The sequence below is a fragment of the Spermophilus citellus genome (assembly GCF_964194105.1).
Source record: "Spermophilus citellus genome assembly, chromosome: 15".
In the NCBI taxonomy this organism is placed as follows: domain Eukaryota; kingdom Metazoa; phylum Chordata; class Mammalia; order Rodentia; family Sciuridae; genus Spermophilus; species Spermophilus citellus.
Window position 1 is genome coordinate 68974303 of NC_138195.1, and position 16430 is coordinate 68990732.

At 41.6% G+C, this 16430-nt stretch overlaps 1 protein-coding gene across 1 annotated transcript in view; it reads right to left on the reverse strand.

Moving 5' to 3' along the window:
- GOT1 (glutamic-oxaloacetic transaminase 1) overlaps window positions 1–16430 on the reverse strand; it is a 21818-nt gene continuing 5388 nt past the window's right edge. Inside the window, exons 2-9 of the mRNA XM_081267537.1 lie at window positions 13994–14175; window positions 8217–8340; window positions 7649–7761; window positions 7291–7395; window positions 5350–5500; window positions 5098–5263; window positions 3946–4088; window positions 1–792 (exon numbers count right to left, since the gene is read on the reverse strand). Coding sequence (XP_081123663.1) covers window positions 653–792; window positions 3946–4088; window positions 5098–5263; window positions 5350–5500; window positions 7291–7395; window positions 7649–7761; window positions 8217–8340; window positions 13994–14175 — 1124 coding nt within the window. The 3' untranslated portion in view covers window positions 1–652. The remainder of the gene's footprint in view (window positions 793–3945; window positions 4089–5097; window positions 5264–5349; window positions 5501–7290; window positions 7396–7648; window positions 7762–8216; window positions 8341–13993; window positions 14176–16430) is intronic.

Here is a 16430-nt window from a genome sequence, read left to right on the forward strand (position 1 = left end):
TCTTGATCAGCATTTTTATTTTTCCAATGAAACAGAACACAATTGAATAGAATAGAAAAATCTTAGAATACACTACACATGGCAAGGGTTGATACTGTGTCGTGAAACTTTTTTCAGTTAAGCGCAAGTGTGTTTCTGTGTCATGATGTAAATACACTTCTTTCCACAGTCATCCTACGGAACTAGTTGCAGACTAGCAACACGACCATGCAGAAGGAGCAGGGAGACAAGACACAGGGTGGAGATGATGAGTTTTAATGCCACAGCCATCAATCACACATGGCTCCTTCAGACAACATGTTCTTTTGGGACTAGACTTTGTTCAGAGTCAGATAACACGCAGCAGAAGCACACAAACAGCACTCCCGCTTCTAGCAAGGGGGCAAGGTACCTACGTCTCATGGTCAAAATATTTATTCTTAAATAAAAACCTTAATTTTCTCTGGCCTTCAAAAGGTTCTAATCTCAAGCCCCCAGTTATTTTCAAGGATGTTCTGTTCACGTGGGGCCAACTTAAATAGAGGTGGCTTCACCAGGGCAACCTTTCAGTTCTTCAGTCATCTCTAATCCATGATATGTACAACTAGGTTTGCGCAGGCAGGGAACACACGTGACATAGCAGCTTTGGTGGTGTGGACTGGATGGTGTTTCTTCACTGGATTTTGGTAACTGCTTCATGGATGGAGGTAGCCACATAATCTATATTTTTGGTGGTTAAGCCGCACATGTTGATCCGACCACTTGGCAGTAGATAAATGTGCTTCTCGTTGATTAGATACTCAACCTGCTTGGCTGTTGAGAACCAAAAGAAGACAGAATCAGAGTCATAGGGATCATTACCCAGTGTAGGTTCGGTAACTATAGGACAATTTTCCTTCTTTGCTCTTAACATAAAGAAGCAAGACAAAAGGAGCTATTCTGTCCAAATCACAAACAAAAATATACTTGCCAGATTCTGGAAAGCACTCCTATTAGTTGACTTCCTAGTCCCCAGAAAGTTCAACATGATTACTACTGATGGCATTTTAACCTAGAACTACACCACCAAACATCCACCAAGCCCCCATAAACTAAAACAACCACCAGACTTAAAAATACTCCGCTGACGTGAAAAACTGGTTATACGGTGCTCCCTTTACCACTTCCCCAACCTGCTGGCTGCTCCTGGGCACCTAGCAGCAACTTCTCTTTGACATTTCATTTTTACAGTATGTTAGACAAGGCACCATGCATTGGGTACTTGATAAATGCTGTGTGAAGGAACCAATAAGCCGGAAAGCTACACCTCTGGCACCCCCAGCTCCTCATTTCTCAGCCCTTCCTCTCAGATGCAGAAGGGGGTTCCATTTTGTAGAAATGCCACATGTGTGAAATAGGAAGGGACCGCCTTGATGCTATGATGCCTTAGAATGGTTTTCCTTTATTGCAGATCCATGATAGAAACCCTAGCCATTTTGCCTAATTAACACATTGAAGACACCACCAATCTGAGTGAAGAGGGTAATAATAATAAAATCATAATATAATCAAAAGGGCAAATACTATGTGCTAGGCAGTTTCTAGGCACTTCAACTCTGATAACTTTGTCATCCCCATTTTATAGATGAGGCACAGAGAAGTTAAATGTTCTTCTCAAGGCAGCTGGTAAGTGTGGATGTGTGACTTTAAGGCTGAGTCTGGGCTCTCCACTGCCTCTCTGTAGAAGAGGAATCATGGACTCTGGACTCAGTGTTGCCACATGCCCCTCCAAACGAACAAACAAAGCAAGCTTCAGAAGTCATCCGACTGACTTTAACCGTGTGAATGATAGTCATCCAAGGAGATAAAGCCAAACCTCAGGGCCAAGAGAGCCACAAGCTTACCCCTATTTATAAAACCAGAGCCCTGGAGGCAGGTGTTGTTACAGGGCTCCTCCCATCCTGGTTTGTTTGTTTTCTTCTTCTTCTTAATAAAAATGTGAGAAGTTGATAAATAGTAATAAGCTCTTTCCCCCTCCAAAAAATAGCCAATATCCACACATGCAATTTGGATACTGTAGTTCGAGGGGCTTCACAGATCTCCTAAAGTACATCCACAGACTAGGTGCAAAGCCCTGTTCTGACAGGTGAAGGGTAACAGAGGAAGTATACCATGAGAACTGCAGAAACTGGGGTGGACACATGGGGACTCACTATATAAGTCCTCCAATTTTTCTGTATGTTTTCCTAATAAAAGATTGGGAAGAGAAGGAGGGGGAAAATGCTGTTTTTGTAAAAGGACAAATGATGTCAAGAAGTGCCAACCATTTAACTTCAATGTTATCAGCACAGGTCTATTCTCATCACCTCTCAATTCATGACAAAACTAGTTTCCAATCCTGGACAGCAGGAGGACAAGGCTGTTTTGTGTGGAGACATCCCCATCATGTGAACTTTTAGAATATTACTACTAAAGACCATTTCTATTACACTTGATATTTTTACAATTATTTAAAGATGGCTTTTCTTATTCTAGTGAACTAATTCTAAATTCCACAGTCCCAGGGACACATACAATTAATTTATTCCTTTTACTTTCTTGAATAGCCTTATTTTACCCAAAGTATTCTGAGGGGTCTACAATATAATCTCTTACCACCTCTCTAATTTATATTTATTTCCTTTGGCTTTTTCTGAGCCTGTTTCAAACTGCCACTTGCTATCATACCTCCTGGCACCTCTGATGTTCCACCTCTAGCCCAAACCAGTGCACATCCCTTGTACAGTCCCCAGGACACCAGTAAGTGGCCACATCTGCATCATTCAACTGGTGGCTTGACCAGTAGGTACTCAGTATCACTTAATTAAATACATGAATCCTCAGAAGGAACTGCTGCTCACTGATATGCCCTACTGATGGCTGATCAAAATCATGCATGTTTACCTACAAGATTTGCAATCAGCTATTAATTTCAACTATTTATAATCTAAATTCTTATTTATTTATGAAATAAAAAGACAACTTTCTTACTTCTTTTTTTTTTTTTTCTTTGATGTGGGATCTCACTATGTTGCCCAGGTTAGTCTCAAAACTTGTGGACTCAAGTGTTACACCCACCTCAGCTTCCTGAGTAGCTGGGACCAGAGGTGCATACCATAGCCCCCAGCTTATAAACCTCTTGAGAAAATGCCTGGCGGTCAGGAAAGACCTGTTAAGAAGTTAGGCCCCTGAATGCTATAGTTTGGATCCAGAATGTCTCCCAAAGGCCCATATGGTCAAAGTTTAGTCCGCAGCTTGGCATTGTTGGGAGATGGTAGAAATTTTAAGAAGTAGGAAATAGTGGGAAGTCTTCTGGACACTGGAGACATGGCCTTGAAGAGGACTTGAAGGGACCCTGGTCTCTTCCTTTGTCTCTTTCAAATCCTGGTTATGAGGTAAGTGGTTTTTCTCCACCACATTTCCCGCCATGATGTGCTGTCTTACCACAGGCCTGAAAGCAACAGGGCCAACTGACCACAGACTGAAACCCCCAAAGCTGTGAGCTAAAATAAACTTCTTCTCTTCATAAACTGACTGTCTCAGTATTTGTTACAGTAACAGAAGGATGAATAATTATATGTAATATTTATACTTAGGATTAAGGTAAAGCCAAAAATTACCTGAAGATTTATAAGAAACCTTTCATAAAGCAAGTCTCTAAGCTATAAGTCCTATTACTTCCCAGCTGGCTCTGAGCCTCTTCTCAGCCCACAGTAATGAAAATATCTTGGTTATGGATCAGTACAACAGACCACAACAATGCTCTTCTGAGTCCCAAGGGATTCAGGAGATGGTGAGACACACTGAGGAAACCTAACTTGTCCTGGCCCAAAGCACTGACAGACCAATTGGGTAACAGCTAACAGAGGTGAGTTCCTGACTGGTAACTAAGAGGAGTGCTGCATCTACATGCACACATGCATGCTCCAAGCAGTAGGCACCACTTACGGTTCAACCCAGTGAAGCTGAACATGCCAATCTGCTCAGTGATGTGAGTCCAGGTCCCAGGAGTCTTGAGGGCTTCTAATCGGGCCCTGAGTTCAGATCGCATGGTCAGAATCCGGTCAGCCATTGTCTTCACATTGCCTGTCCTGAAGTGTAGACAGTGATATAAACATCAATCAAGGGGAGATAGTACATGAAAACACAAAGGTTAAAAAACTGTAATTTAAGCTATAAGCAGAAAGTGGTATCACAACCTGCCTAATATAGTATGTTTGCCCTGGATGGGCAAATAAGCAGACCAGAGTGATAGACTTAGCATGCAGAAGGCAAGGACTGTATATACTGATGGAGTCTAGTGTTAGACATAAGTACACGGCTGTAATGCCACTAATGTTTCAACTCAGCCTTCAGTGAGATGCTGATATATTTAGAATAAGATAGTTTATCAGACCTAATTAAGTAGAGATTGCAGATTTGGTCTACAAAAAATAACTCTGCTTTAAAATAAGATAAAGTACAGAGGCCTCTCCACTCCCCATCCAGGGATTGTTATCCATGGTCAATAACAGTCTGAAACTATTAAATGTGACATTCTAGAACTAATTCATAAGTTGTAAAAAACTTTTATTACCATTGTTTTAATTGTTTTATTTTATTATTAGTTATTATCATTAATCCTTCACTATGCCTAATTTATAAATTAGACTAAATCACAGGCATGTATGTCAGGAAAAACAGCACAGACAGGGTTTGGTGCTATCTGTGGTTGCAAGCATCCACTAGGCTAAGAGGGGGGAATGACTGTATATGCGAATTACAGATAAGAATGAGGAACCCCCAAATTGGCAGACTTCCTGAAGTTTGGTATTTTATCCAATCAGGAATTCTATCCTGTGTTTTCCAACTTTAAGGAGAAGACAGGGTGGCAGAGAAGTGGGGAAACTGCCATTTATTGAATGCCTCCTCCTCCTCTGCTGCAGATGTTGTGTTGCACACGTGTGAATAGGGATAAGCCCTACTTTACAAAATATCTGAGATTCAAAGAGGTAATTGCATCCTGGCTCTGCCAACCTAAAAGGAAGAGACCTAGTTAGATGTAACAAGACAGTTAATTTCTGCCTTCCACCCTTGCCCATCAGGCTTTGAGCCCCTTACCATTCTTTAAAGAGTTCAGGGTTAGAAAGGGTAGAGGCCACAATTCGTGCTCCCTGAGCAGGGGGATTGGACCATGTAATCCGCACAATCTTCTCCATCTGGGAAAGCACTCGCAGGATGCTCTCAGATTCTTTTCCAACCACGGTCAGATTACCCACTCGCTCATCTAAAGAGAGAGTGGGCGAGAATCAGGCTTGGCTGCTGTTGGGGGCAGGAAGGGGAAGTAGGACTACAACGCTGGAGAGCACTCACTGTAGAGCCCGAAGTTCTTGGAGAAGGACTGGGCACAGAAGAGCTCGAAGCCTTCAGACACAAAATAGCGAATGGCCCAGGCGTCTTTCTCTAGATCTCCAGATGCAAAGCCCTGATAGGCTGAGTCAAAGAAGGGGAACAGAAACCGGCGCTGCGAGGAAGGAAAGCAAGTCAAGGCAGGAAATCCTTCTGGAACCAACCTCAGACACGGGCCTTCCTTTCTCAACTGGTGCCTGGAAGGAATTTCTGACCCTTAACCTTTCTCCTATTTATTGTCTATATGCACTCAACCCCCATTGTTTTATATCTGTTCCTCTGTTCAGCTAAACACCAACCAATAAACATCACGATTTCAATAAACTTCACTTTTTAACAGTATACCATTCTGAAATGTTAAGATGCAGCTTTGTAAACAAGGCTTATTTTTGAGGTGTGGAGGTACTCTCCTATGTTAATAGATTCTTCTCCATGAATTCCTGGGGTTAAGTAAGGCTCAGCATCCCCAGGGCTGCATCAACCTCAGGGCTACGCTAACAGGTACTCAGGATGAAACAAGCAGACTAGTCTCTACCTTAAGCACCCTTATTGCCTCAAAGAGCTCTCAACGCTGAACCTGCTCCTACTGTTAGCTGCGCTCTCTGAGTGGACACCATTTCCCTCCCGCAAAATGTCCAAATCAGAGACCAAGGTGTTTCTTGACTCTGACCTCTGCAGCTCGACCCCACATCCAACCACACCCCAAGTCCACTCCATCCTGCTTCTTGAGAGCTCAAGGACCTTTTGCATCTCATTATCCCTACTGCCACCTACGTTCAGGTCACCATCTTTTACCTGGATTGTGACAGTAGCTTCCTAATGCTCTTTGGCCCATCTAATGTTGCCTCCCTCTGATCCATTCCCTGCTGTATAGTCAGGGTGACTTAAGACAATGATGGGCATTCACAGTACTCCCCGACATCGCAGATCTTAGTGGCTCACTGCTGGCCTCAGAATGAAGTCCAAGCCTTCAGCACGGGGAAAGGCCTAACTTACTCTCCAGCTGCATCACTTGTGCTCCCCTACGTCCCCAGGACTTTAGACCATAACAAGAATGGTCACTTCCTTAAATAGGCCATGATCTCTGCCTCGGGTTTCTGACCATGGTCTGCCCTCTGCTCCTGCAAGCCCCTACCTATCAATGCCTTGTTAACTCTTCTCCTCCCAAGACTCACATGGAAACCACTTCTTCAGGAAGACTCCGCCACCACCAGTACCACCTCCATACAATGCCCAGAATTTGGGTTCTTTACCCCATTAACCCAGCATCTCACAGTATTGAAGCTGCCCTAGAACTAATCAGTCTCCTCAGGTAGGCTACGTGCTTTTTGACAGCTGGAAACATTTCTGTTTTGTTCACTACTATATCCCCATGGTACCCAGCTACCTAACAGTTCCTCAATAAGCATTCTATAAGCACATTAATGGAGAACATACACACTTTGAGCTAGAAATTCCAATTTAGAAAGTTATCTCAAATAAATAAAAAGAAGTTTTATTACATTATTATTCATAAGACCAAGAAATCTGAAATGAAACTAAATGTCCATCCCTTAAATGGACCCATTTACCCAATCCCTAAGACAACATATCCATGAAAAATAATGCTGCAAAAACATTAAATGGAATATAAATATAGAATTTCAAGTGAAAAACAAAGTGTGTTACAAAACATTACAGGCAAATGATCCCACCTTTAAAACACACACAAAGTCTGGCATTCCACTACAAAAACATTAATACTACCTTTTTTTGAGTAATAGAATTTACAGTTAATATTTATCATCTTCTTTGAAATTTTCTCCATTTTCCAAATTCTTCAGTAAACAGATTTTGCTTTTGAATACATTCAATTATATATGCTTTTTTTTTTTTTAAAAGAGATGCTCTGCAGGAGGAGTTTACCTTCATAACGGAAGCGATCTGCTTCCACTGCTCTGGAGTTGGGTCAGTCCCAGTTGGGTTGTGTGCACAGGCATGGAGGACAAAGATGGAGAACTCGGGAGCATTCTGAGGAAAAGGAAGCTACATCAGCTTTGGCACTAGCAGTGACATCAGGAGACACAGCAATGAAGAGCAAAAGGCAATCATATCCCTATGCATGGTTTTCTTTTGAGCAATCCCTCTCTTACATGCTCTTTTAGAATCTACTATCTGGTTTGGGGACAATGCCTCAGATTCTCACTTATCATTCCATCCAAAGATTTTCCCCACTATACCTGATACCAAGAATTTTCTTTAATTTTTGTTCTAAATCACCCACCTCTAGATCATTCAGGAAACCCTGGAGGTCAAGTCCTCTCTTCTCTGCATCCCAGTAGTGATAAGATCGAATGTCTTTAAAACCAGCAGCAGAAAATACAGCATTATGGTTCTCTGCAGGCAAAGGGGTAAAATGTTAAGTGCTTTCACAAACACTAGGAGACATAATTAGAAAAAATACAAATCAGCTTCCAGAGCCCTCCCAGGCTCATGCTCACTTGGCATCATGGAGAGTAGGCATTAAGACATAAATGATTGTAAACAAGAACAAGTTCAACCAGTTACATGAATGCCAAACTTATATCATTTACATCTGTATTTTATGCCTCCTCTGGGAAGTTTCAACATAGATTAAAATACAAGTCTACCAAGAGTCTTGGGAAAAAGTGTCCCTAATCTGAATTTGAGCTTTCCAGGTTTCTCAAGTCCTATCATAATCCACTGCTCAACTACTCCCAAGTCAGCTATTCCAGGGCTGGATTATGATTTCTCTGTAACCAGTGAACATCAGGAGGATAATTCTCTCTGGCTTCTCAGCTTCTCCTCTTAACCACAACTAAAAGACTCACCCCAGGTTGGGGACGATACATAGACAGGTGTATCCTTGTTGTTCGTTCCATTGTACCATCGAGCTAAGAAATCAGCTCCAATTCGAAGTGCACCTGTTCCCCCCAAAGACTGGACACCTCCCACCTGAAAAAAAAAGCAGATAATGGTGAGGTCAAATAATATTAGCAAAATAAGGTAATGATAAGCACTTATAATTAAATTAATCCTTTAATTATATTGTCTCATCAAAACCTCACAACAGGGGGCTGGGAATGTAGCACAGTGGTAGAGCAACCACCTAGCATGTGTGAGGCCCTGGGTCAAATCCCCCGAATGGGAGGTGGGGGCAGATAAAACAAAATCTCATAACTACTATTTGAAGGTCCTTTTATTTGCCTGTGTTTGCAAATAAGGAAATTTGAGGCTAAAAGAGATGGAACACCTTGCGCAAAGGCACCAGCTACTGAGCAGAAGGACCATGTCTTTTACACAGAGGTCTGACTCTAGGAGGGAGCTTCCCTTCTGAACACAGAGGTTAAGGGCAGACTTAAGCCATGCTACTGCGTGCCTTGGATGGCAAACCCCATGTCTTCAGCACCCATTTCAAGATCAAGATTTCCCTCCAGCAGAAGCCTGTAAAACAGTGTTTCTAGCTGCCACTGACATAGTCTGTAGTACTCCCTCTCATGTCTAGAACTCAGGCTTATGAATCCATAGAGATATGTTCTAACAAAACAAAGGCCCTATGTGAATGCTACTTTCCTCTCTTTAGCTTCTCTCATCTTAAAAGTGACCTAATATGGACAATAATAAAAGCCCTGTTTTACCATTATTAAATGTTTTTGCAGGCATTTACATTTAATCCTCACATACCCTGTATATTCTATATCCCATTTAAACATAAGGACTGATCCAAAGAAATGGTTTACCAAAGGATACACAGGTGGTGAGTGGCAGGACTGAGAATAAATCCAGGTCTTCCCACCCGCCCCCCACATCTGGTCACTATGTCCTGTGTATGTCATTCTGCCTATCTATCTTTTAATTCTGCCCCTTTAAAATTCTCGTCTTCAGGATAATTCTCTCAGTAGACAAATGTTATAAATGACATGTTACCTAATGTATCTGAGAATAAGGAGAAAGGAAAAGATCCTATGAAAACGTTTAAATAAGAGGGGTACATACCAATCTTCTAATAGGGGAAACTAGGGGTCTAGGATGTAGGAAGAGTAGTCAAATCTATAAATTTTTCTTTTTAATGAGAAGAATATGTGCAAGTATTATTTGTAAAAGTTTACAGTAATTTTTAAAACCATTCATTCTGGAACTTGCTGTAAAATAATCCAGCTTTGACAGTGGGTCAGTCTTATACAAGAATGATGCATACAAATGACGTCGAAGCTAGGTGAGAGACACATGGGATTTGTTTATTACACTGTTTTTCTTACTTTCACAAGAAAAAAATTTGAATTTTTATATAATAAAAAGGTTTTTAAAAATCTTCCTAGAGAAGCTTCTCAAGTCTTTTTGAAAACCTAACATTGATGTCAAAAGTTGACAAAGGAAAAAAGTGAGAGACCTGGCTCCTTATGTTTAACCCCACCTTCTGCCTAATCCAGAAAGTAAATTCATTAAAAGCCAGAAAGTCAGTAGACAAGATTGAAAAAGTGCTTGAAACAGATACTCCACTAACATGTATTACTCCTTGACATTTATAACTATATGACATATGAAATATCAAATTCTCAAAAAAATTCTCATTCCCTAAAAATGTATTAAACACTGGATAGTTTCAGCAAAATACAAGTTGCTCTAAATGTCAGCAATTAACAGAAACAAGTTTGGGATCAGTAATGCAGCAATTTGGTCATTCTAGGAACTAATTTTGACAAATTAGTCTAGAGCCCAACAAAGTCCTAAAATCATTAATATCAAAGTAAATAAGTCCAGACTTCTCCACTGGAACTGAATGGCTAAAGAGGGGTATCCAGAACAAGGGAAATCCAGTCAGATTTCCTGGTGTGAAGCCAGCTAAGGCAGGACTTTGTGTTTACTACACACAGTACAGAACTGCTGGACTCTAGAACCTTTTCTGAATCACAATTTGCTGATGTTATGACTTCACTGTGGGAGTTGACCGGAGTTAATCATGGCCAAGACTATACTGTGTTCATCTGGGTGCCTGTGGCAGTTTCTGGTATATGGTACTACATAAACATGTGCTCACCTAGCTGAAAAAAGGTGATGTGGAAAAGACTGGAATGGAACCACAGCAAGGCCCAGGTCTCCCAGAAGCAATAGTCAAAGCAAGAGACTGGCCTGTCATTACATGACAAGGATTTATGGCCCATGAGCCCTACAATGGCTACCTACAATGGCTCCAAAACTTCAGAACCTGAAAATGACTAGGTGAGAGATGAAGAATGGAAACTTCATCTAGATCCCAAAGTCTGAAAATGGGAAAGTATAAGAAGCAGTGAGGAATCTAGAAAATAGGTCTCCTCAAAATGGATAAAGGACCTGGTAATGTTAAAACCTTGAGAAGAATGATCTAAGGGAAGACATCATTATTGTTTGTCTTCTGGTTCATTTATTCTTTCATTTATGCCTCCTCTCCAAGTTTTGGCTCAAATATCATTTGTATTTCTATCCTGAACCACCATAGTTAAAACTGAATCCACTCTTATTCCCACATATCCCAATCCTGATTCTCTTAATAGCATTTTCATTTTAATATAATAGATCACTTTGTTGTGTTGTGTTTATAGCCTGTCTCCATAAAACTAAGAGCAGGAACAGGGGATTCTGTGTGTTGATCTCTACTAGGCTCACTATAGAATCTAGCAGAGAGCCCGGCTCTTGTGGCAAGCATTTACTAAACAATAGAATGATGAATCCAAACATCCAGGAATCTCGGAAGATCCCAGGATAGGAGCCAGATGCTGAAGACCTGCCAGGTAAATGAGCAAGCCATTATCCTCACCCTGGGGGGAAGTTATGGTCTTGTGGGAGAGAAAGTCTTATAAAACTATACATTATTATAATAATTATACATGGTAAGTACTGTTATTTCCAAGCTGGAATAACTCAGAGGACACACACAACTGGCCCTGCCTGAGAAAGTTAAGGATTCAACATAGAGTTGACCCTTGATCAGGTCTTAAAGAACTTGGAAATGGGGCCTAGGGAGTTGGAGAAGTGAGAGAGGGAATCTGGAGCAGGGGGAATCTAAGCCAGGCAAAGGCTCTAAGTCATGATAAGACTCTAATCATGACAAGGCTCTAAGTCATGACAAGGCTGGGTGGGTCTGAAAAACAGCAAGGCACTTAGAATGACAGGTGGGGATGAGGAGTAAGCAACTGGAAGAACAGGATAAAGACTATTGATTAAATTCACTGCCAAGTTCAAAGTCTGGATTCTACCCTGCAGGAAATGGGAGAGCCACTACAGGAGAAAGGGCGTGTGTCACGATTAGCTTTTCTTCTAAGGAAGATCACTTATCTGCAGTTTGCAGAATATACTAAAATGAGAAGGAGACTAAAGACAGGAAGATCAATGAGGAGGCTGATAGACGGATCTACATGAGATGTTGGAGGGCTGAACTAAGTAGTTTCAGAATAGTAAGGACTTCCAGGGAAAGAAGAAAGGCTCAGAGCTCAGGAGCAATTGGTGCCTGGGAGAAGGAGATACAGAGTATCCTAAATCAGTCCAAAGATCTTCAGATATTCACTGGCATCCAGTGTGAATACTGGTGAAGACTGACATCCTATGATCAAAAAGCGCTGCACAGGATGAATAGGACTTCGAAGGAGGGCTGGGTTGCCAGGTCAAGGACACAAGCAATAGCCCCAAGTCTTATAATGTGAAGAGGTCAAAATAGGAATCAATGAGCAGAGAAACAAGCCTCTGCCAACATAGTTACTATGTATGAAATGCACAGTCTTAAAGCAAGCAGTTCCCCAACATGGAATCTGTTTTCATTTGTCAACAACTTAATTCCAACTAATTTATCTAGTATCTGGGAAGACAGGTCCCCAGTTACCAAAGTTCCCCACCTTCCAACTTCATTACAACTTTCCAATCTCTCTCTCTGTCTCTCTCTCTCCTCTCTCAGGAAACACTGGATTTTTCAGAGCAACTTCCCCATGTGACACCTAATCTCTAACATTTCTACCCACATGTCTTCAGTTCCTCGAGATAAGTGACAGTCTTGCACACTAATCCATTCAAAACCCTAATTAAGTTAGTAACTTGCCTAATCACTGACCTGAGTTCCAGTTTCTCCACCAGAGCCTTTATTTTATCCTACCTCTCCACTTAGCAGAGCATCTGGGGAACATGATACACAAAAGAAAAAACCTGCTGTAAGCAACATGTGAAGAATACCTCAAAGGCCTCCAAGATGTGGTCCCTTCAATGCATGAACTGCACAATGGACTGCAACATGGCCCAGGAGGACAACAAGGGCAGCTGGTTTAAATTGCACCACGCCTAACTGGACTATTGCAAAAACCTGATCTCTTCCCTTTCCCACCATTCAGCCAGGCTTATCTTTTTCAAACAACACTTTCATTGGGTGATTTCTCTGTTCAAACCTTCAGTCAGCTTCCCCTGCCCTGGCTGCCAAAATCGGCCTGCCTTGTCTGTCCAGCAGGTTCCCAGTTCTAATCAGGCAGGTCTCTTTACAACCTAGACTTGATTATCATCCACCTCTATCCCTGGACTCCCCGGTCTCGAGGAGTACCCCTCAGTTTTCCCCTTCTCTGTATTTTGTAGTTCTCAAATTGGAATTACCTGGGGAACTTAAAAAAATATTTCCATAGAGGGCAGGGAAAGAGGAAATAGAAACAGAAAGGTAGAATGTGGTACCCTCCAAGATTCTGATTTAACTGCCTTGGTGTGAGGTCCCCGGGGTCCATGTTACAAACTCTCCAGGTGTTACTAAATGACAGAGTTGAGAGTGGGTGTCCTAGCCATGTTCACACATTCTCCAAGGCTCAGTTCAAGAACCACCTGCGGTCCTCAAGGGTCTCCTTCTCCCCTTGGCTTCTTACAACACCAAGTACCTATCCCATACCACTTCCTGCTACATACAGCCTATTTTGCTGTGTCTGGTTCCAAACATGTTCTCATTCCATTTGTCCCTAGTTATATACATAAACCCTTAAATGAGATATGCTGAGATCAAGACTAGAAGTATTAAGGAATATTAGAACTGGCAGGGACTTCAAACAGCATCTAGACTAGTGGTTCTTAAACTTTTAGAAACCACAGATATCTTTTGAAAATCTTATAAAAAAGCTTGTAAACCTACTCCCCAGAAATAAGTACATAGAAAAAAATTCTGCATATACTTTCAGGAAAAGCCCTTTAAATGATCCCCTATTCAAGTACTCCTTATGAGACCATGAGCCATAAATCTTTTTCTAACATATAGATGTAGGGACCAGGAGGTAAATGATATTCCTGTAGCCAAAAACAGTGGCAGAGTTGGGGGTCTAGAACTCCAGTCTCTTAGGATTTCATTAAATTTCCTTTGCTTGGCACCTCCATTGACTGGCTCAAACCTGGCAGCTGAAATCTGATGATCAACTGGAAGAAAATTGTACAACTAAAAAACTGTGCTTTGGATATGGCCAAGTTATCTGCACCCTCAGGTTTCTGAACTCACACTATTTAGACACTTATTGACAGCTCACTAGGCATAATACCTAATACTTTACAACAAATTAAAATTTCAACCTCTTCTCACTTTCATGATTTCTCAAGAGAAAATATATCCTCAAACCAAACTCACCCGCTTCTCCTGGAGAGCTGGACTGTCATCTCCAAGGACAAGACGAGAAGCACAGGTCCGGAACTCTGCCAGGCCCAGGATGGGCAGATACTCGTGGTTGAGGCTACTGTCATTAGCGATCTTCTGTTCCACTTTCCTCACTACTGGCAAAACCCAGGGCTGGCAATCATCTGTGCGATAAGCTGAGCACAGAAAAGAGATACAGACAGAGGAGTTTCAGGCTTCACTCAAGTCAGAATCTAAAACTGTGAACAGAATTCAGCACCTTCCAGTCAGAAGAGTGACCAAAACTGAAGTAAAGCACCTTCACTTGCTGAGTACCTGCTTTGGGCCAAGCCCTGGGCTAGGTGCTGGGCAAATGGAAAGACAATCATGGTGGTTCTCCTTACAGAACTTACAAGTCTTGGAAATGTGTGTCTTCCAAAAAGTAGAATGCTGAACTAAACTGGGACAACACAGAGCCTGATCAAGTGAGAAAGTGGAAGGGAAAAAGCACTTTGCAAAAAATGTCTTGGAAATGCTGTTCCTGTTGAGAGTGCACTATGGTCTCTACAGACACTGGCCCGGCAATCTTCTTCCTTCTTCATATCCCTAAAAGAGTTTCAGGAAAGTATTCTTCACAAGAACTCTGCACCTTCAAACCTAAACATGGAGAAAGACAGGGTGGGAGAAGGCCTATCTCTTCCTCTTGTCTCAAAAAAGCAGAAACAGGATGGACAGTGAACAAATGCTCTGGACTGGAGTTTGATAACCGGTTACACAATCACCCAAGGACCCACTCAAACACATCTTTGTCCCCTCTCTGCATTTTGACAGCAGCCAGTGTTTACCATTTTGACTGTTTATCCACATCATCTGCCTCACCCTTCCATTGATCTAAACTTATCTATTTCACAATATTTAATCTTACTTTATAGGAAATGTCTAAACATTTCCTCCACAATGAAAGTATTTTTAGGGCACTTTGAGTTATCCTATCCACTGATTTTGACCCTACACTATTCTATGGATGTGCTGGGATTATAGCTTTAGGAGGCAGCTGTTCTAGCCTTGCACTCAAGCAAATGGACTGAGTAGAATTCCTGAGAGATCATTTGCCTCTCTGCTTGGATGTATATGTCTCCAACAATACTGCACCTACATGGAAGGTGTAGTATTTGGAAAACTGAAACATAATATATAACTATATAAATGTTTTTTCAGCACAGGACATTGAAACCAAGAACACTTTACCACTGAGGTCAGAAGGTATACAACACATGAAAGACCTTGTGGGATCATTTTAATCTTGTGTCTGTCTTCTCTCAGCTAATCTACCCTCCAGAAACGTGACATCTGCAACTCTGGGAAATATATCAAGCTACCAATAAAAACATGGGCAGAGCTCCAGACTGACACACCACTAAACAACCAAAGTCAGTCCCTGGGTTGATGAATCTAATTCACAATACTGTCCTACCATTCATATTTACCCTCAAACCACCAAACTAACTCCCTTGCCACAAGTTCCAATAGTCTCCTTTACCAGGTAGGATTTGAGCTGGTTTCTTTAAATCCATACCAAAACAACTACTTCGAGTAACAGCTGTCCCTGAAGCAGATCGCCCTATCTGAATACAATGTTACCACTGTTCAAAGTATTCTGGGTGCTCTTTGGTGGAATTGCTTTTAGAGGCAGCATCTCAATACTGGCAACATCCTCAGTAGTGCCAAATCATTCTTTGAACCTTGATTTAATTTCTGGAAGTGAAACTTGCATTATCTCCAGCATAGAGGGTGGGTGAACAAACTGCCTGATATAATGAAGAGATGGTTTCTCGTGAGAGTCTTACTGCTTCAAAGGCCATTCCAAAAGAGAATTTCCAGAAATCTTTAGCAATAGCTGCACATCTGGACTACCTAGAAAGGATATTATTTTGATGTACAAAATTTTAAATGTTCATAGAAAAACCAGTTCTATTATGATTAGGGTCTGTGTTTGGTTGTTTATACATTATGTAATACAATTATGCTATATGTTTTGGTAATAGTATTCATAAATAATATATTCTAAATAAATATGAAAGAGGAAGAAAAGACCATAGTACTGCTGTTCTCAGCACTACTGTATACTCTGTGAAATCCTCAAGAAAACTCTAATACCATCTGAGGGTGGGGATGAGGGGAAAGGCATTGGTTCTGTACCGTGACAACAGACAAGTTGGCCAATTCAGTCCTCCCCATCCTTTGTCATTGCCCAGTTCCTCCCAGGTTCAGTTCTAGATGTGTTCCCAATGCCTTACCTAACTGCCCACCTCACCTAACTGCCCTAGGGAGGCAGAATCACAGATTCCTCTGGGGTGATTGGAGCAGGGAGGTCCAACACCTGTATTATATTATCAATAATCACTATTTTTCCTCTCCTGGGAGGTTCGTTCCTGTTGAACCCATGCATTTC